This window comes from Salvelinus sp. IW2-2015, linkage group LG35 (genome assembly GCF_002910315.2).
Source record: "Salvelinus sp. IW2-2015 linkage group LG35, ASM291031v2, whole genome shotgun sequence".
Lineage (NCBI taxonomy): Eukaryota > Metazoa > Chordata > Actinopteri > Salmoniformes > Salmonidae > Salvelinus > Salvelinus sp. IW2-2015.
In genome coordinates this window covers 7,310,480-7,331,761 of record NC_036874.1, presented here as the reverse complement: position 1 = coordinate 7,331,761, position 21,282 = coordinate 7,310,480, and the positions used below count along the sequence as shown (strand labels likewise).

At 43.8% G+C, this 21,282-nt stretch overlaps 1 protein-coding gene and 2 long non-coding RNA genes across 4 annotated transcripts in view; all 3 read right to left on the bottom strand.

Annotated features, from left to right (window-relative positions):
- Positions 1-1,336: 1,336 nt before the first annotated feature.
- LOC139022522 (uncharacterized) overlaps positions 1,337-21,282 on the bottom strand; it is an 89,198-nt gene continuing 69,252 nt past the window's right edge. The window contains exon 3 of the long non-coding RNA XR_011474822.1: positions 1,337-1,351. This is a non-coding gene — a long non-coding RNA (uncharacterized lncRNA). The remainder of the gene's footprint in view (positions 1,352-21,282) is intronic.
- Positions 2,045-5,340, bottom strand: LOC111958747 (elongator complex protein 6). 2 transcript variants are annotated; one of them, XM_023980002.2, is made up of 7 exons: positions 4,921-5,340; positions 4,755-4,833; positions 4,472-4,542; positions 4,178-4,302; positions 3,807-3,855; positions 2,872-3,033; positions 2,045-2,742 (listed from the first exon to the last, which is right to left on the bottom strand). In XM_023980002.2, the coding sequence occupies exons 1-7, from the start codon at positions 4,972-4,974 to the stop codon at positions 2,620-2,622; spliced, it is 663 nt and encodes a 220-aa protein (XP_023835770.1). In that variant the 5' UTR covers positions 4,975-5,340; the 3' UTR covers positions 2,045-2,619. The 2 variants fall into 2 exon arrangements, with proteins under 2 accessions (XP_023835770.1, XP_023835769.1); XM_023980001.2 differs by having other exon boundaries at positions 3,657-3,855; positions 4,921-5,338.
- On the bottom strand, positions 15,732-18,267 carry LOC139023707 (uncharacterized). Its single transcript, XR_011474843.1, has 2 exons — positions 17,772-18,267; positions 15,732-16,586 (listed from the first exon to the last, which is right to left on the bottom strand). It is a non-coding gene; the product is annotated as an uncharacterized lncRNA (long non-coding RNA).

The following is a 21,282-nucleotide window of genomic DNA, read 5'->3' as shown; positions in this document are numbered from 1 at the left end:
CGCCATCTACGGTTGAGGCCGGTTGGACGTACCGCCAAATTCTCTAAAATAGAACTTCTCGCGCTTACAGCAGAGAAATTAACATTAAATTCTCTGGCAACAGCTCTGGTAGACATTCCTGCAGTCAGGATGCCAATTACACGCTCCCTCAAAACTTGAGACATCTTTGGCATTGTGTTGTGTGACAAAACTTGCACATTTTAGAGTGCCCTTTTGTCCCCAGCACAATGTGCGCCTGTGTAATGATCATGCTGTTTAATCATCTTATTGATATGCCACACCAGTCAGGTTGGTGGATTATCTTGGCAAAGAAAACAATGCTKACTAACAGGAATGTAAACAAATGTGTGCACAAAGTTGAAGTGGAATTATGTTTTTTACATTTTTACAAATGTATTTAAAAGAAGCTGAAATGTCTTGAGTCAATACGTACTCAACCACTGTTATGGCAAGCCTAAATAAGTTCAGGAATACAAATGTGCTTAACAAGTTGGCACKTCAACAGTATTTTTTGGGCCATTTGAGATGCAGCCAGAGGTGACAGAGTACACAAGTTTGGGCCAGGCCTACAAAACAGACCGTTTTCAAATGTCAAAGCAATTTTAGTGACAAAGGTCCAATTACACAGTTAATGTATAGCTGTTGACCAATAAAATTGCATTTYGTCAACGTTAACCAACTGGTGTGGCGCAGCTCTGTAAAAATATAAATTCCCCAGACAGAAAAAAAGTTAACTACATTTTAATTTCACAATTTGGTATCAATTACAGTTAGTACTACTGCTAAAACATAATTCAGAAACACTGTCACCCTCGTCTGTGCACACAGTAGGTAAGGGTGATGCAACACAATAAATATCCCTACACGTGATCTCATTCAAATCAATTGTGTGAAAGTTTTCCCGATGCTTAGATTAATGGTAATTAATTAGTTGGGTGAATAAATGGTGTTAGTTTTCTGCCATGAGAACAAACTTTACAGGCCTCCCGAGGGCGCGCTGTCAAACGAGTCACCAGTAGCGTTAGCTTTAATAGGTGCTWCTTAGCTAGCTAACGTTAGCGACTGCAGGGCAACTTAATTTGAATGCCACTACCTAGCCGATATTTACTTCCTTCGTATTATCATATACAACTGAAACGACCAAAAACGATGTTAATCAATAATTCTGCAAAATGGAACGTAAAATCAGCTTCAACGCTTGAATCAAGCGTAACGTCGTTAGCTAACGGATGGTGTTAAGGTTAGCTAGTTTCTACTGTTAGCAGATATGGTAAATGCTTGCTAACACATTGCTATCTGATGCCAACCAACAGCAGCAACGTATCCATGACAGCAAGGCAGGGTTGTTGACCTTACGCTGTTAATATGACAGGCAGCTAGCAATTAGATAATCACATTAGCTAGCGATTTTCCGAGTAATGCCAGTGACTTCGTCTGTCAATAGTTAACAGTTAAGCGAACTTCGCTGGCTATAACGTTAGCTGCTACTACCAAAAAACACCTAATCGCGAGTCCCACGTTCAGTGTTCATCCCCCCGCCAAACCCAGAGAAGTTCTACCCTAGGTCGAAAAAAGATATCGTCAATCTAGGTTCTACCCGTCTAACTTCGTTAGCTAGCTTAAAGATTATTATGGGCCGCTTTGCTAGCTAATCGAGTCAATTAGCTACCGAAGTTAACACACACCAACGTTAACTAGCTAGCTACTACGTTACACTTGACTTGCCTGGCTGAATAACTTTATCGTGTCTTCGTCGAGAGTGCTGGTCCTGCTATCCAGGAGCTATTCGTGTACGGTCTTAACCTCCTTATTATAGTAACTTAACTGGAAAAACTGACTGCATCAACAGAACCATGTCACCACTGTGTATTTTCAGCAGCAGCGTGAATTGTCGACCTCTCACCCTTTACTTCATCCAAGACAGGAAAGCATGAGGATATAGCGACACGCCCTGGATATTATTGAAAACGTGTTTTACTACTGTAAACCACACAGTATTTTACCTTCATGACCAACAACGCCCAAAAAAACTCTTACACTGGTCTTAAATGTGCCGTTTATTGTTTTTGTTTTGTATAACACAAGTGCAACCTAGTCAAGTCAGTTCCCATGTCGCTTGAGAAATTACCTATTCACCCAGGCTTCCTATGTCAGCTTTGTAATGCATGTGCTGGGTTGGTTTTAAAGCGGAAATCCAATGTTCAATTCAATACCACATCTCCAGTTCAAAACTGATCGCGACCTGTTTCATGATCATGGCCATCTTTGTAGCTGTGCCATTACATATATGACAGCATAGACAGCTCCATTGAGGCATCTCCATTTTGAAGTAGTCCATTTTCTTCTTCACAATTGACTGATCCCTTCTGATGACCCAGTTGGACATGATTCCAACAGAGTCACCAGGAGTCACCTTCATCAGCCAATGAAGTTGGAAGTTCTATGAGGTTGACTACTTTAAAATGGTGGAGGCCTAATAGCTGCACATGCTAATATAGCCTTTTGGCCACTAGAGGCCTCTATCATTCTCTATGGTTGAGCCCAGAGAGCCATGCGACTGAGAGGTGATGAAATGGGGATCAACACTGGGAAGGGAGGTAGAAGGGATCCATTGAGGGCTTAAAGGACTGCACTGGACATCCCCCTGGCGAAAAAGGAAGCCCCCTTGTCATGGACCTTGTACTGGAAGAGTTTCTTCTGGGTCTGCTGCCTGTCACATTGTCCTCGCCAGCACACTTCCACCTGAAACACACGCACACAGTACAGTTCAGCTTAATGCGTTTAACAGTTTTCTACTGCATATAACACGCAATCTCTTTCTCTCTTTTTTTCCCACTCTCACACACACACAAATAATGTAATCCATCTGACTTGTCCGTGGATGTCCCTGCAGTAGCCGGTGGGAAGACCCTGTACTTGGAGTGTGAGGCTGCACTGGTGTATAAGGCCCCTCAGGAGCCGCTCTGAGCCTTCATCATCACTCTCCTCCTCTTCATCTTCTGCCTCACATCGCACCAACATCACCATGCTGCCCTGCAGATCAAAAAGAAAAGGGATAGTAGATAGAGGAATGTGTGTGACTATTTGAACAGAGTCAGACAATGGAGAGACAGCGAGCTTGTGATAGCGTGCGCCTCCCATGTCACACCGCTCATCCGCACACTCCACTAGCTTCCAGCCGAAGCTCGCATCCACTACAAAATCATGGTACTTGCCTACGGAGCAGCAAGAGGAACTGCCCATCTCTACTTTCAGGCTATGCTCAAACCCTACACCCCAACCCGAGCACTCCGTTCTGCCTCCTCTGGTCTCTTGGCCCTCTCACCCCTTTGGGAGAGCAACTCCCACTCAGCCCAGTCCAAGCTTTTCTCTGTCCTGGTACCCCAATGGTGGAACCAGCTTCCCCCTAGATCTAGGACAGCAGAGACCCTTCCCATCTTCCGAAAACATCTAAAACCCTACCTCTTCAAAGAGTATCTTAAATCATCCCACAGCGCCCCACCCTTTCTACTTTGAGGAAAAATGTACTTACTATGAGTGTGTAATGTGGTTGTCCCACCTAGCTATCTTAAGAGAAATTCACTAACTAAGTTGCTCTGGATAAGAGCGTCCGCTAAATGACTAAAATGTAAATGTAAAATACTGTATTATCTGACCTGCAGCTCGGAGCAGACAGTGGCTCTGCAGTAATGACTGAAGTCCAGCGCTGCCCCAACACTGACCCCCAGACTCAGGACCACACTGAGGTCATCCACCAGGAGCACAGGGGTACCCCACTCCTCACCTCCACCCACTGCCCCCCTTACATTGTCCCGCACAAAGTCATATAGACCCCGCAGGCCAGAACTGGGATCTCTGTGGAGAGGTGGAAGGGGACAGGGAAAAAGATTGAGGGGGCGAGGGATGAGAGACAAAGAAAGAAAAAGGGACATAGAGGGGGAGATAAATGAAGCAGGAAGAGATTTTCAGATTCATACTATCATTAACTGCATTGATTACATCAGAAAAAAAGGTGTATGAGTGTGTCAAACAATACAGGTTGGATTCCCAGAACCAGATAAAGTCTATGATATTGTAGGACCAAAAAYCACTTTCAATGGAGCTTCTGCACTGAATGAACATGCTTTTTAGTCCAGGAGTAGGCTTAATCGAAGTCAACACTACAGACAGGTGGTACCTGAGGAAGTCCATTGTCCGGGTTCCTTTGCTGGCCTCCCCCTGAAGCAGTACCCCCAAGGATTCCTTTAGTCCCTCTAAGAACACCAGCTGCCCTTTCTCCCTTGCCTGGGTCAAACTCACACCCTGATTAACATGGAACACAGTGAAAGAACCCATACAACATGTAGTTAATACATCTCCACCAAGCAACAGCAAATCATACACAACTGTAAAGACACATTTACTTGCACAGTATGTGGAGAGTGGCTGGGAGAAAGTTTAACCCAGCGTTTAGGAAGATAAGTATACTCACCAACCGTTGACTGATTGCACTGTAGTGACTGAAGGACTGCACAAGACCCAGGAAACACACCTTACAGCCCGCTGTAAATCACACAAAACATTTCTGAGCACGTCTGGCCTCAACAGATTTTATTTTTGACCACTTAGAGTGCATCATAGTACACAACTTGGCCCCATATATTCCCTCTATTACTGTCTTTCATTGTTTTTCACCTAACACTACAGTCAACATCAAGAGGGCACGGTGTTACAGACAGTCAACTAGACATCAGTCCACTCACATAAATCCTCACCTCGTAAATAAAATGAGAGGAAATGGTGAATGAGGAAGGACGCGTCTGTATGTTTGTCAGACACTAAAATAAACTCTCCCTGCAAAAAACACACATAAATCCACAAAGGTTAGGATTAGGCATAGGGGTTTAAATTTGTTACGGTTAGAGGTGAGGTTAGGGTTACCGGCTTGAAGCTGTCGGGACTAYTATTGAGAATACTGTTGAGCTCTGCAAACATCTTGAGAAGGGATGAAGACTTATCTCATACGAATCTTTGGGATGTCTTCTGGTGAGTTGCTAGTTAGCTAGATAAATACTAACATTGAAAGTACATTTAGCTAGCTGCAGTAGTAGTGCAGACTGTCGAGGGAGGCTATGAAGTTGGCTAGATTGTTGACACGGTTTTTTTGCGTTATCCAGGACAAATCATAACAGCTCAAATTACCTTTTCGTCAATAATAACTACTATAATTGAATATGTTTAAAACAATTCCCTATTCATAGCTATTTCTTTTTCCGAATGTTTGTTGTGAAAAAGTAGCATGATACACGACCGTAATTTCTACTGCACGAAGAGAGGGACAATCTGAGTATGTGAAAAGCGTTTCGACTTCTTCTTCGATGAGGTTTAACGGCGGTTGGCATCCAATAAATGTTGCATTACCGCCACCTTCTAGACTGGAGTACAACTCCCTTATACTTTGCTTGAAAAAATAAATGTATTTATTTATTTTTTATTTTTCCGTTATTTTACCAGGTAAGTTGACTGAGAACACGTTCTCATTTGCAGCAACGACCTGGGGAATAGTTACAGGGGAGAGGAGGGGGATGAATGAGCCAATTGTAAACTGGGGATTATTAGGTGACCGTGATGGTTGAGGGCCAGATTGGGAATTTAGCCAGGACACCGGGGTTAACACCCCTACTCTTACGATAAGTGCCATGGGATCTTTAATGACCTCAGAGAGTCAGGACACCCGTTTAACGTCCCATCCGAAAGACGGCACCCTACACAGAGCAGTGTCCCCAATCACTGCCCTGGGGCATTGGGATCTTTGTTTAGACCAGAGGAAAGAGTGCCTCCTACTGGCCCTCCAACACCACTTCCAGCAGCACCTGGTCTCCCATCCAGGGACTGACCAGGACCAACCCTGCTTAGCTTCAGAAGCAAGCCAGATAAGCAAATACCCTACCATCTAAAACTACACTCCCCCCCAAAATCTCCCTACTCCACTATTTAAATATATTTAGTCCTACCTCAGGCCAACAACCAAAGGATGGGACACCACCACGTAACACACCCTGTAACTCTTCTGATGTCAAGTCTCGCACACCCAAATACCTCACTGCAGCTGCCACCACAACCTCAATTTTCTGCGATTTACTTTCCATACCTGCAATACAGTTGATAACCATTGCTGTAAATGCAAAACATCCAATCTTACTGAAACATATATCACTTGTTGGCCTATCCCTCCGTACTGGTACAGATCAACACCTCACACCACTCCTCTCAGGATCCCCTCCCTCCCTCTGTACTGGTAAAGATCAACAACTCACACCACTCCTCTCAGGATCCCTCCCTCTGTACTGGTACAGATCAACAACTCACACCACTCCTCTCAGGATCCCTCCCTCTGTACTGGTAAAGATCAACAACTCACACCACTCTCTCAGGATCTCTCCTCTGTACTGGTACAGATCAACAACTCACACCACTCCTCTCAGGATCCCTCCCTCTGTACTGGTAAGATCAACAACTCACACCACTCCTCTCAGGATCCTCCTCCCTCTGTACTGGTAAAGATCAAAACTCACACCACTCCTCTCAGGATCTCTCCCTCTTGTACTGGTACAGATCAACAACTCACACCACTCCTCTCAGGATCCCTCCCTCTGTACTGGTAAAGATCAACAACTCACACCACTCCTCTCAGGATCCCTCCCTCTGTACTGGTAAAGATCAACAACTCACACCACRCCTCTTAGGATCCCTTCCCCTTGACCCATATTCCTCTACTTTCTTCACTGCCTCAGCATATGACAACTTCCCCAGCCCCATGGGCACCCCGACAATTAACACATACCACTACTTTCCCCAATGCTACACATTCCTTTGTCTCATGCCCTTCTGCACACTTCTCACACCTAGGAACCACCCTCCTATACACTGCTGCCACATGCCCATAAGCTTGACACCTGTAACAACGTAATGTATTCGGCACAAAAACTCATACAGGATAACTTATCTATCCTAACATCACTTTGTCAGGCAAAGACTCAACATAAAAACTCAAAAGAACAGACAATGAATCTTCTCGTTCACCACTCACGCCACCCTGCCTGAGTTGTACCAAATGACGAGCATCACAAACACCGGGAATCTTCCCCTTCAGTTGGTCAACTTTTATATTTACTGCTACCCCAGTAATCACTATTTTCAATGGCGCCCTTTTCTTGAGAGCAAAACAATTCAAATTTCTTGCCTCCATTCGTTTAACACAGAGCGCCTTCTCCCTCTGACCAGCAGTAACACAAACAATTATCACAAGACCACTTCTGGTTATCCTCACCGATTCCACAGCACCCAACTCTGTTTTCACCCACCCTGAAACCACAAATGGTAACGCCAAAAGGTAAGGACCCACTTTCTGCAAAAATGTCACTCCTACTGGACCAGATTCTTCTTTATCATGTCCATTGATGCCAGGCTCGGGTCCGAGCTGTTCACTACACCTTCCACCTCACTTAACTCACCCTCATTCACTTCCATTTCCCCTCCAGAACTCTCACTCGCACGGCTCACTCTGTTCACACTTGACATCAGTCCTCTTCAACACCCCCATCTCTATTTTTTTCACACTCTTCCTCAGTTTCAAATTCAACCTTTCCTTTATTCATTTCTCTTCAACCTCTTCTTCCTCTTTTTCCCCTCTATTCTTCGTCAGAATACACCTTTCTGTGTCGCAATATTCCTCTTCCCCTGACTTTGCTTGCGGCCCGGTGGCATCCCGACGTAACTCCCTCTCATAATCCTGCAGTAAAATCTCATACACCCAAGTACTTCTCTGCAGCTGCCACCACAACATCTATTTTCTGTGATTTACGTTCCATTTGTAAGGTACAGTTGATAGCCATGGCTACAAATGCTAAAAATCCAACCTTACTGAAGCACATGTTATTCCTATCACTCTCTATTGGCTTCAGCCTACTTAAAGGGAGCCTCTTAGGATCCTTCTCCCTGGACCCATCTTCCTTTACTACACTCTTCACTGCCTCCTCATATGACACCTTCTGTACTACTCTGATCCTGGCAACCTCAACCTGCCTTTCCATCACCAGACACTTCTGATCTCCAGCACCATGGGTACTCCTACCTACAGGTAACACACACACAACTTTTCCCACCGATGCTGCAACCTGATCTCAGAGCATTTCATTAGTATATGTTATGTTTCGTATGGTATGTATTAATTTGTGGATTTTATCACTCATTTCATATGATATGTTACGAATTACAATTTGTATTATATGTTACGAATTTGCAAAACGTACAATATGTTACAAATTTGCAAAACATACCTTATGTTATGATTTGCAAAAAAGTACGATATTTTATGAATTCTAGCTAGGTAGCTAACGTTAGCTAGCCTAGGGGTTAGGGTTATGGTTATGGTTAAGTTTAGGAGTTAGGTTAGAGGGTTAGGGCAGGGGTGAGCAATTCCAGTCCTTGGGGGCCTAATTGGTGTCACAGTTTTTCCCCAGCCCCAGCTAACACACCTGACTCCAATAATCACCTAATCATGATCTTCAGTTTAGAATGCAATTTGATTAATCAGCTGTGTTTGATAGGGATGGKGAAAAAGTGTGACACCAATCAGGGACCTGAGGACTGGAGTTGCCCACCCCTGGGTTAAGGGAAGGGTTAGCTAAAAGGGTTAGGGTTAGGGGAGGGTTAGCTAACATGCTAACAAGTAGTTGCAAAGTAGCTAAAAAGTAGTAAGGAGTTGAAAAGTTGCTAAAATGCTAAGTTGTCCATGATGAGATTTGAACTCGCAACCTTTGGTTGCTAGACACACCTACCCATCCTCCCCTACCAACCACCCTACTTTAGTTTTTCCCTTAAGTAACTATCTGTCTTATGAAACCATACCAAACGTAACATATCATACTAATTTGAGTGTTACATATTTTCATTTACTATGTTATGTCTAGTCTATGAGACCAGGCTGCAACTACACATTCCTTTGTCTCATGCCCTCCTGCACACTTCTCACATCTAGGAATCTCCCTCCTACACACTGCTACAATATGACCATAAGTTTGGCACCTAAAACACTGTAATGGGTGTGGGGGGGAAAAGCGCTCATGGTGCTTGTTATTCTAACAACCACTAACAAGCCATACCTCTGGTTCGTTCAGCCATTCCTATGGGGGAAATTAATGCAGAAATAATGGGGTTTTGGGATAAACGCTGAAAATAAGGTCTGAGGTTAACACAGGTTTAGGAGATCTTATACGTTTTGTTCTATGAGATAATATCAGTCAGTAATGACCTTTATGAATTATGAAGCTTGTATGTGCTTTATGTGCTTCTTTAGATTACATGAATGCAAAAAAAATCACTAAAATTGAAATAAAAAAAMATCTAAAAACTGATGAAGATTATCTCCAGTCGCGTGCAGTTTTATAAATAATTGCATGCTATTCTAACATTTTTTCATGAGGCTGAGAGAAAATGTTGCTGTTTTAAAGCWAATTTTCTGCAATTCTACACATATTGCCACATATGTCGCTGCATGTAGAAAATTCTAAGAAATGTTCAGTAATTGACACAAGCTGTCTCCAATCAATCAATGTCTGGTCGTGTGTTTGGCAGGGGGGGTCACCTGAGGAGTAGCGTCAATGAGTTAGCCAGCTAACTAAAGATAAACAACCAGAAATAACCACAGATTTTCTGGTTCATTAAGAAATGTTAACTAAGTTATGTGTTTTTGGTTGTGGAGTCAACTACATCATGCCATTTCAAGCTTCTCTTTCTAAAAAATATAAAGTTATGTCAGAATATTGAGCTGAATATTGAGCTGAGCTTTGTAGTATACCCCTCTGAGCCAGGGGAGTTCTGTGAATCTTGATCGTATACGAAACCTATCATTTGAACTCATAAATGTAAGAAGCTTGTGGGAACGTCAGCATGGAAGATCCGCCCATTAAATTTTCATGTCCTTTTAAAAAAAAAAGACAACTGAGGAAAGTTTTGATCCATCGACCTCTGGGRCCAGTGTGCCACTCTGCTACTAACTACCCAGATTGACCCAAACCCACAATCCATGGCTTTGAAGGAAAGTGCCATATACATTAGGCCACTGACACAAGTGCAGACTGTATGAACTGAAAGAAGCAGGGAAACTGTGATCCCTTGCTCCATGTGCTTCCCATACCGTATGTCTTCGTTCTGTGGTCCTGTGGTTATGAATAGAAAAGTAATTTTTAGCTAGCCTCACAGAAACATACAAGACACAGTTCTTGTTAACAGAGAAATTATTTTACTTTATTGTATAGAAACAATTATTTTGTTTTATATCATAAAAATATAAGTATTGAGAATAACTTCACAGTTATTACAGTGCATTCGAAAAGTATTCAGACCCCTTTACGTTTTCCACATTTTGTTACGTTACAGACTTATTCTAAAATATATATATTTTTTAAATGTTCCTCATCAATCTACACACAATACATCATAATGACAAAGCAAAAACTGGTTTTTATACATTTTTGGACATACAAAAAAAAATGAAAAATACATTTACATAAGTATTCAGACCCTTTACTCAGTACTTTGTTGAAGCACCTTTTAGCATTGATTACAGCCTCGAATCTTCTTGTGTATGATGCTACAAGCTTGTCACACCTGTATTTGGGGAGTTTCTCCCATTCTTCTCTGTAGATCCTCTCAAGCTCTGGCAGGTTGGATGGGGAGTGTCACGTCACAGCTATTTTCAGGTCTCTCCAGAGATGTTTGATCGGGTTCAAGTCCAGGCTCTGGCTGGGCCTCTCAAGTACATTCAGAGACTTGTCCCGAAGCCACTCCTGCGTTGTCTTGGCTGTATGCTTAGGGTCATTGTCCTATTGGAAGGTAAACCTTCGCCCCYGTCTGAGGTCCTGAGCACTCTGGAGCAGGTTTTCATCAAGAAGCTCTCTGTACTTTYCTCTGTTCATCTTTCCCTCGCTCCTGACTATTCTCCCAGTCCCTGTCACTGAAAAACGTCTCCACAGCATGATGCTGCCACCACCATGCTTCACCGTAGGGATGGTGCCAGGTTTCCTCCACACATGACGCATGTAAATAAGGTATTTCTGTTTTTTTATTTGTAAGAAATTTGCAAACATTTCTAAAAACCTGTTTTCGCTTTGTCATTATGGGGTATTGTGTGCAGATTGATGAGGGYAAAAAACTTTTATCTGTTTTTGAATAAGGCTGTAACATAGCAAAATGTGGAAAAGTAAAGGGGTCTGAATACTTTCTGAATGCACTGTATGTGTTCAGTATATCCATGGTGAAATAAGATTTTGTCCTTTTAGAATATCCAATGGTAGCTGCTCGAGCGACTGTTTGTTTTAAAATCTAGTAACCTCAATGTGTCTGAGACTTTACACTTGAGTTGTGTCACATTCATTTGCCAGTATTCAAGTTTGTAGTGCATTTACAGCCACTGTTATGTAACTAACTACAGTATACACCAGATGATGTGAGGTAGTTTGAAATCACGGCGACCAGTAACCTTAATGGTCTGAAATAGCTTACTCTCCCAGATCAGTGTAATAGATGAAGGAGAAGAGAAAAGAAGAGAAAGCCATTTTTGACTATTGAAATACAGACCAAGATTTTTTATTAATATTTCAGCTGCACAGTTATGGAAGAATCCACCTTTTATGTTTTGCAACTCGCCAAAAACCCACTGACGATGGATAAAAAGTTCAGTATGACTCTGTCCATATGAATATATTTCATTGTTTGTCAGTACATTCTTTCAGTCTCCAGTTCCAGTACATTGCAACACTTTGTTTTAGCATGTATACTGTATGTCAGTATAGTCCTGTACAGTGATAGATAGAGGTGTGGCGATGTTTGACCCTAGGCTTAGGGAGTGCACACCTTGGCTGTCCGTGGTCGTGTCCTATAACCACTGGGGTCGATGGTCGGTAAGGACCGTGTACTAAGGGAGCTGTACATAGGACAGGGTTGCGAAGGGGGGTACATGTCATCCTCCCACCTCAGTACCTTACCCCTGGGCCTGGCCCCTATCCGGTTGACAACAGGTGCTTTGGGCAGGGCTTTGGGCACCTTGTAGAGGTACACGTCATAGTGGATCAGGGGACTGCAGGGGGGCCTTGGCTTGGCATTTATGGGACGGTAGAGCTCCATCTCGATGGTCACCTCGCCCTGTAAGAACACACGCACAGACACACACATACAGTACAGGGTTGGGGAGGAACTGATTACATGTAATCAGTACATGTAATCTCATTAAATAAAAACTGTAATGGTAATCAGTTACATTATAAGAAATATATTCCACTCAGATAACAGATATATTTTTTAAACTAGATGATTACTTCTTGGATTGCTTTTAAATCAGCAAGGATGCAAAACAAATACATTATGACACCTTTCTGTTTACGCAATGACATTCAATTAAGCCTTGAAAAAAGGTGAAAGTTTAAGTTTGTTCCACCTGGGCGAGTCTGACCACAAATCAGAGACCACTATGATAACACACTAAAATGTGTTTGATGGATCCTTTTTGTCTCTTCTAATGCCTCTTAAGGGGAAAGTAATCCAAAAGTAACTGAAAGTAATCAGATTTATGTTATTGAGTTTGGGTAATCCAAAAGTTATGTTACTGATTACAATTTTGGACAGGAGGTAACTAGTAACTGTAACGGATTACATTTAGAAAGTAATGTATCCCACCCTACACATATACACACACACACACCAGCTCATAGACACACATCTGTGTGGTTACTTATACCTAAAACGGTTTTCTACAGAATTGAAACGCCAACATAAAGTTCCTTAATAGGGCATTGGGCCACCACGAGCCAGAACAGCTTCAATGCACCTTGGCTTAGATTCCACAAACGTCTGGAACTCTATTAGAAGGATGTGACACCATTCTTCCACAAGAAATTCCATAATTTTGTGTTTTATTGATGGTGGTGGAAAACATTGTCTCAGGCGCCGCTACAGAATCTCCCATATTGGGTTTTATATATAACGCTAAGCATGATTGGATGTGAATTGCTTAATTAACTCAGGAAGCACCTGCTTTCAATATATACTTTGTATCCCTCATTTACTCAAGTGTTTCCTTTATTTTCCCAGTTACCTGTACCGTCCAGCTCTTTACAGCTACCCTTTCCTTCTACCCCTAACCTCCATTTCAGCCATACACTGATCGACACAGGATAACACATCAGAGAAAGGCCAAACTCTGTGGTGTGAATCATTTGATCTTTTTCCCCTCCCTCCTTTCTTCAGGGAAAAGGGGGAGTAGGATTGGCCTCAGTGTGGTAACGTATGGGCACATTTCCATCAGAAAGGCTTCTCTGATGATCGTCTGCATTCCAGACGTCCTCATTAATYAACCAGAGTAATGGCAAAATGGTTCAATCAGACATAACTCACCCACCCACACCCTGCCTTTAAGTTTCAACACTTGCTTCCCAAGCTGCTCTGTGAGCTTTTCTGCAAGTGTGTGTGTGTGTGTGTGTGTGTGTGTGTGTGTGTGTGCGTGCGTCCGTGACTGCACGTGCGGGGGTGCATGCTTGTCTGTGTATATATGTGTTTGCGTTGGCAAATCCTGAGGCTCRCTGTGGAATTCACACACCATCGTTCCACCACATCCTCAGCCAATGACAGTGTGCGGATGAATCCAACATCCCAGCAGGCTTTGGGAGGCAGAGAAAAATCTTGACACGCCCTATTTGTGCCCTCTCTTCACCCCCTGCCCCTCTCTCCCTACCTGAAGTGTGCCTTTCCTCTCTCCTCTCCAGATAAATTATTTGGTAAAGGTGAGCAGGAGTGCATTCATTGTCAGAACGTTGTAAAAGCGCTATAAGAACACAATGTGGTATTTAGGTCAGCTAAAGAGAGAGAGGGAGTAATGTAAGGGGGTTATGTGGAATCAGAGTGTATTTAACGTCAACATTTCATGTTTTCCTTAGATTACATTAAATCTGCATAATGCATTCTTGATTCTATGTATCTATTATACATCATTTTCTGAGTCTCAGTACAACGCGATACAGTCTGGCTGTTGTGTGTGTGTGTAAGAAAGAAAGGAATAGAGAGAATGGTGAGGTCATTGAGTTGGTCCTCTCAAGCTTGGACCAAAGCGACAGAATTGGTTTCCATGGCAACGGTGCCCCCTCTGTCTGAGGCTGCATTTGTAAAGACCCTCCAGCAACAGGGAGGAGAGGAGCGATAGGAGAGAGGAGAAAGAGATAGAGGAGAGAGAGGACTGGGGGAACGATGTGAAACATTTTCTGGAGAGAGAGGGGAATAAGCGAGACAGAGAGGGGGAGAGGTTGATGCCAGAAAAAGAGATATAAAAATAACAAAAGGGAACAAAAGGGAAAGAGGGAGGGGGTGGAGGGCTGTATAAAAATATATTTAGAAAGGGCGAGCGGGTTTTAGAGGAATAGAGATAGACATCTATCTCAGTGCCCAGCTCTCTCAACCACACCATCACCTCTTGTCCTGTGGTGTGATGGACACTGTGCTCTCTCTTCCCAGAGACAAGCCTGAACACACACACACGCACGCATGCATACACACACACCCACACACACATGCACACAGAAACACACACAAACAGTCAAACCCAGAGTGGCCCCCAGGGAAGGGAGGCTTTCTGGTTGACTCCTCAAGTGTCATTGGTGTTGATTGGAGATAAAGCAGAAATTAAAGAGATGAGGGTAGAAACATAACAGATTCATTGGAGAGTTCTTCGGTCTGCTAAAATGCCAAATAACAATCCCTAATGTAACGGACGTCAAGCTGTTACTTAACAAGTACCACTTTCTCCTGATTGTCTCTGGTCCACCAAGGCTCGAACCCAGGCACAATTGAGGAGCAATTTGCTGAGCTATAGCTCATGCAGGTTGATTGATTTTATATTCTCTGTCCATCCCAAGGACACACAAACGTTTCAGCTTTACACCCTCTTCAGTATGTGTGTGTTTGTGTTTGTGCAAAGCGTTAACATTTTGTCTGAGAAAGGTGCAAAGCCAATAGGTCTTCTCATTTGAACCATGGGTGCTATGTGTTCTCTTACATTACAGAGACTGAGGGAGAGATAGAGAGAATGTGTTAAGTGCTGTTGTAGCTGCTTGCCTGCTGTTCATTCCCATAGCCAAACTTTTCCTCTGTAGTGGTTTGAATATTTCTCTGTCCCTATTGATGGGAAAGGGGTCCTCCATCCCCCATCCAACCAACCAAAGGCCCCACAGCTTAAGAAGTGCCCTACAATACTAGACTCTGGCCAATCAGTCTAGAACTCTCTCAATGATCACTCCGACAAAGGCATGGCATTGGAGAGGCCTTCTTCGAGACTCATTGAGAATGCAGGGCAAGGTATGAAAAATGATGTGTGAACGGGGAATGTAACAGAGGGTGGGTGGGTGTGTGTGTGCGCGTGTGTCAGAAAGAAAGAGTTATGTGTGTGTTTGTCCTTCTGAATAAGGCTCTTTCTGACATGAGTGGTGAGAGAAGAGTTTTATTTTGTGTGTTTCAGCTGCAGTTCTGTGAGAAAGCAAACTACAGGATCCATGCAAGCTGTGTGTGTGTGTGTGTGTGTGCGTGTGCGTGTGCATGCGTGTGTGTGTGAGAGTACAACCTAAGGAGCTACCAAGCTGTAATAAGCCATGCAAGTGTTTGAGAGGGAAAGGCACAGTATTGTTCAGGAAAACACAGGGACAAAGGTGTCATGTTAAAAAGGTTTATTTCAACATTTTGTTAGATTTTGTTCTCTGTTTTGAAGTCTGTATTCCCAAAAAAGTACAAAATAAAACAAGTACATCAAAGGATTAGAAATCACATCAATGAAAACGAAGACACKGTGTGTTGTTTCTTTTATATCAATCCAAGCATTTTTTTCATATATTTATACATACTCACTTAATTAGTCAGACAAACATRGAAACCTCTCAGTAACTTTTATATTTTTTACAATGTTTAACTTCTTTTTTTAAACTCCATATGATTTTTTTCTTTTTACAAAATACACCAATGCAGGCAGGGGAATATGAGTGTATATGTGAGTGTGTGTATGTACATATATGTGTGTGTTTGTGTGTTCTGGTGTGTCGGTTTGTGTGTTCTAGTGTGTATATGTGCGTGCGGGCAGGGGGTAAGGGGGAGCAGAGTGACAGCAACGAAGGGGCAGGGCAGCGAGGCAGGGGGGCGTGATTGGGCGTAAGGGGTCGCTATAGGCGGTGGCAGGTCAGGGGGAGTTTCAGCTGGGGTGGTGTGTTTTTTTTCTTCAGCGGCGTGGGCCGCTTGGTGGCAGTGTTGCCGTGTTGTAGACGGTGGTTGGCTGGTGGTAGCAGTTGTAGGCGTGGCGGCTGGGATAGAGAGCAGGACTGGAGCTCTCATCCCGACCCAGGCTTCTACATCATGTTGTTCTGCAGTGAGTTTACCTCCGAGGAGTTCTCCTCGCCCAGTACCTTGTGGTTCTCGTGTTTGGGGGTCAGGGAGTTGTGGATGTTCAGGGAGTCGTCCTCCTTGGGCACCGGGGCCTTCACGGGGTCCTCCAGCTTGTTCTGGGCATTAGGATCATCCTGCCAGGGACGGACGGACAGATGGACGGAGGGAGGAGAAAACACTGTTAGGCCCACCCAGTCAGACCGCCCAAAACTGTTATAAACCAAACCCTCCCTCTAGTCTACCATGTGGTCTTTTGTTGCATCCTGTTATTGGGACTGTCACAGCATTGGCCAATAGATGGCCTTCAACCAATCAATTTATAGCCCCTTATAGACAGACCACTGCTATTGCATATTGTCATTCCCTTAAAGAGATGACAATATCTGAAATACCATCCTAACATCTCAAGATATTAGAGCCTCTAACTCCACCTCTTACCACCCCTCTCCCCTCCATCCCTCTCTGTAATCCCATTTAATATATTGTTTGGATATAAATATCCCAAAATCCCATATTATCCTCACACTACCTGACTATCCGTCAACGGAAGAGAGCTGTGAGTCAGCTAACCGTAAAAAAGACCCATTGTACAGTGGCCGTGGCTACCCAATTGTTTCAACATCATGCTTGCTTTGTACATTTCTTTTGGTTGAAGGGACATAGAGGTGATTGGAGAGCTGTATGAGCGACTCCCTCCCACCCGTCATAACCCACCAACAAGCACCCCATCCAGGCCAACCGGGAAGCGCATGCACATCCACATGCAAGACCCCTAGAGAATCCAGAATCCCTCCCCCATCACTCATCCAGCCCCCTTCACCTCGCTACTGTCCCAATTAAAACACAATGAGCCATGTCCTCATTGGCATTAAACACATTGTCTGTGGAACCACCTTCATACATACCTACAGTACAGCTGGAGCTGGAAAAACAATGCATTAGGAGACAACTCTGTTTCACTTCAATTCATCCTTTTGGCTGCATTTAATTAAGGTCAAGAACAAGAATGGATTGGCATTCATTTGAACCTGATTTTCCTAGCCTGTTATCCTTATTAATATTGCATAGCTTCATCGACCCTGCTGTGTTGAGGTAGAAGTGTCTGTCTGTGCTCAGGCTGACTGACAGACACACACATGCATACACACATACAAACACACACGCATAAACACACATGTGCACGCACACACACACACACACACGCAAGCACACACGCACGCACGCACACACACTGCAGACCCTGAGGGCTGTGCCATTACGAAACAGAGCTGAATGCTTGTTATTCAATGGCACACAAAAGGGATGGCGAGAGCATTTACCCATTGGCTGATGGCCTAGATAGTAACTTCGGGCAGGACGTGGGGATACGTCACTTCCATGGTTACAGGATAGGGGCCATCTTTCCTTCCGTCAGCGTGAAACTGGAAAATGTGTTGTTGTTTGCTGTTTGCTGTCATTGTATTGGGGAACGAGGGTGAGAGGGACTTTGCGGGGAGTTTTTGGAACAGAGATATACGGGGTGTTGAGATGAAGATGAAACATGGACAGATCTTTGTATCCTTCCTGCTTTATGTGTGTGTGTGTGTGTGTGTGTGTTCAGAGTTGATGTGAGTGTGTCTGGATCTGCATCTTTGTGTGCATGATATAAAACGTGTGTGTGTGTGTGTGTGTGTATCTGTGTATGCGTAGTGGAGGAAGGACACGAAGAGGGTGGGACAGGACTGAGTCAAAAGATTTGTTACAGATAGATAGAGAACCTCAATGCTCTTCACTGGCACGGCACAGTACAGTATGGCTCAGCACAGCACAGCAAAGCACAGCACGTCTGGCTGTTCTAATCGTGTGTGTAGTCGTGTTGTGTGTGTGGTGTGTGTGTGTGTGGTGTGGTGTGTGTGTGTGTGTGTGTGTGTGTGTGTGTGTGTGTGTGTGTGTGTGTGTGTGTGTGTGTGTGTGTGTGTGTGTGTGTGTGTGTGTGTGTGTGTGTGTGTGTGTGTGTGTGTGTGTGAGAGAGAAGGAAAGGAATGGTGAGGTCATTGAGTTGGTCCTCTCAAGCTTGGACAAAGCGACAGAATTGGTTTCCATGGCAACGGTGCCCCCTCTGTCTGAGGCTGCATTTGGTAAGACCCTCCAGAACAGGGAGGAGAGGAGGATAGGAGAGAGGAGAAAGAGATAGAGGAGAGAGAGGACTGGGGAACGATGTGAAATTTTCTGGAGAGAGAGGGAATAAGCGAGACAGAGAGGGGAGAGGTTGATGCCAGAAAAAGAGATATAAAAATAACAAAAGGGAACAAAAGGGAAAGAGGGAGGGGGTGGAGAGGCTGTATAAAAATATTATTTAAGAAAGGGGAGCGGGTTTTTAGAGGAATAGAGATAGACATCTATCTCAGTGCCCAGCTCTCTCAACCACAACATCACCTCTTGTGTCTGTGGTGTGATGGACATCGTGCTCTCTCTTCCCAGAGACAAGCTGAACAACACACCGCACAGCATGCATACACACACACCCACACACAATGCACACAGAAACACACAACAACAGTAAACCCAGAGTGGCCCCAGGGAAGGAGAGGCTTTCTGGTTGACTCCTCAAGTGTATTGGTGTTGATTGGAGATAAAGCAGAAATTAAAGAGATGAGGGTAGAAACATAACAGATTCATTGGAGAGTTCTTTCGGTCTGCTAAAAATGCCAAATAAGAATCGCTAATGTAACGGACGTCAAGCTGTTACTTAATCAAGTACCACTTTCTCCTGATTGTCCTTGCCACCAAGGCTCCGAACCCAGGCACAATTGAGGAGCCAGTTGCTGATGCTATAGCTCATGCAGGTTGATTGTTTTATATTCTCTGTCCCATCCCAAGGACACACAAACGTTTCAGCTTTACACACCTCTTCAGTTATGTGTGTGTTTGTGTTTGTGCAAAGCGTTAACATTTTGTCTGAGAAAGGTGCAAAGCCAATAGGTCTTTCTCATTTGAACCATGGGTGCTATGTGTTTCTTACATTACAGAGACTGAGGAGAGATAGAGAGAATGTGTTAAGTGCTGTTGTAGCTGCTTGCCTGCTGTTCAATCCCATAGCCAAACTTTTCCTCTGTAGTGGTTTGATAATATTTCTCTGTCCTATTGATGGGAAGGGGTCCTCCATCCCCAATCACCCAACAAGGTCCCGCAGACTGAGAAGGTGTGTGGGTGTGTGTGGTGTGTGTGTGTGTGTGTGTGTGTGTGTGTGTGTGTTGTGTGTGTGTGTGTGTGTGTGTGGTGTGTGTGTGTGTGTGTGTGTGTGTGGTGTGTGTGTGGTGTGTGTGTGTGTGTGTGTGTGTGTGTGTTGTGTGTGTGGTGGTGTGTGTGTGTGTGTGTGTGTGCAACCAAGGAGCTACCAAGCTGTAATAAGCCATGCAAGTGTTTGAGAGGGAAAGGCACAGTAATTGTTCAGGAAAACACACGGGACAAAGGTGTCATGTTAAAAAGGTTTATTTCAACAGCTCAGATTTTGTTTTATCCATCTGTGTGGTTACTTCTAACTTAAACGGTTTCCTACAGAATTGAAACACCAACATAAAGTGCCTTAATAGGGCGTTGAGCCACCACAAACCAGAACAGCTTCAATGCACCTTGGCATAGATTCCACAAATGTCTGGAACTCTATTGGAGGGATGCGACAGCATTCTTCCACAAGAAATTCCATAAGTTGGTGTTTTATTGATGGTGGTGGAAAACGCCGTCTCAGGCGCCGCTCCAGAATCTCCCATATTGGGTTATAAACATAACGCTAAGCATGATGGGATGTGGATTTCTTAAATAACTCAGGAACCACACCTGTGTGGAACCACCTGCTTTCAATTTACTTTGCATCCCCCATTTACTCAAGTATTTCTTGTATTTTGCCAGTTACCTGTACCATCCAGCTCTTTACATATAACCTTTCCTTCTACCCACAACCTACATTGCAGCCATACATTGATCTACACAGGATAACACATCAGAGAAAGGCCAAACTCTGTGGTGTGAATAAATGTATCTTTTTTCCCACTCTCCTTTCGTTGGGGAAAGTGAGAGTAGGATTTGACCTCAGTGTGGTAACGTATGGGCACCTTTCCATCAGAAAGGCTTCTCTGATGATCGTCTGCATTCCAGACATCCTCATTAATAAACCAGAGTAATGCCAAAATGGTTCAATCAGACATAACTCACCCACCCACACCCTGCCTTTTAGTTTTAACACTTGCTTCCCAGCTGCTCTATGAGCTTTTCTGCAAGTCTGTGTGTTTGTGTATACTTTGACTCTGTGCAATTTTGTGTGCTTCGTGTGTGTATGTGTGCGCTCGTGACTGTGCGTGCGGGCATGTATGTTTGTCTGTGTGTATATGTGTTTGCGTTGGCCAATCCTGAGGCTCCCTGTGGAATTCACACACCATCGTTCCACCACATCCTCAGCCAATGGCAGTGTGCGGATGAATCCAACATCCCAGCAGGCTTAGGGAGGCAGAGAAAAATCTTGACARGTCCTCTTTGTGCCCTCTCTTCCCCCCTTCCCCCTATCTCCCTACCTGAAGTGTGCCCTTCCTCTCTCCTCTCCAGATAAATGATTTGGTAAAGGTGAGCAGGAGTGCATTCATCGTCAGAATGTTGTAAAAATGCTATAAGAACACAAAGTGGTGTTAATGTCAGCTAGAGAGAGAGAGGGAGTATTGTAAGGGGGTTATGTGGAATCAGTGTATTTAACGTCAACAATTCATGTTTTCCTAGATAAACATTAAATCTGAATAATGCATTCTTGATTTTATATATCTATTATACATCATCTTCTGAGTCTCAGTACAACGCGACACA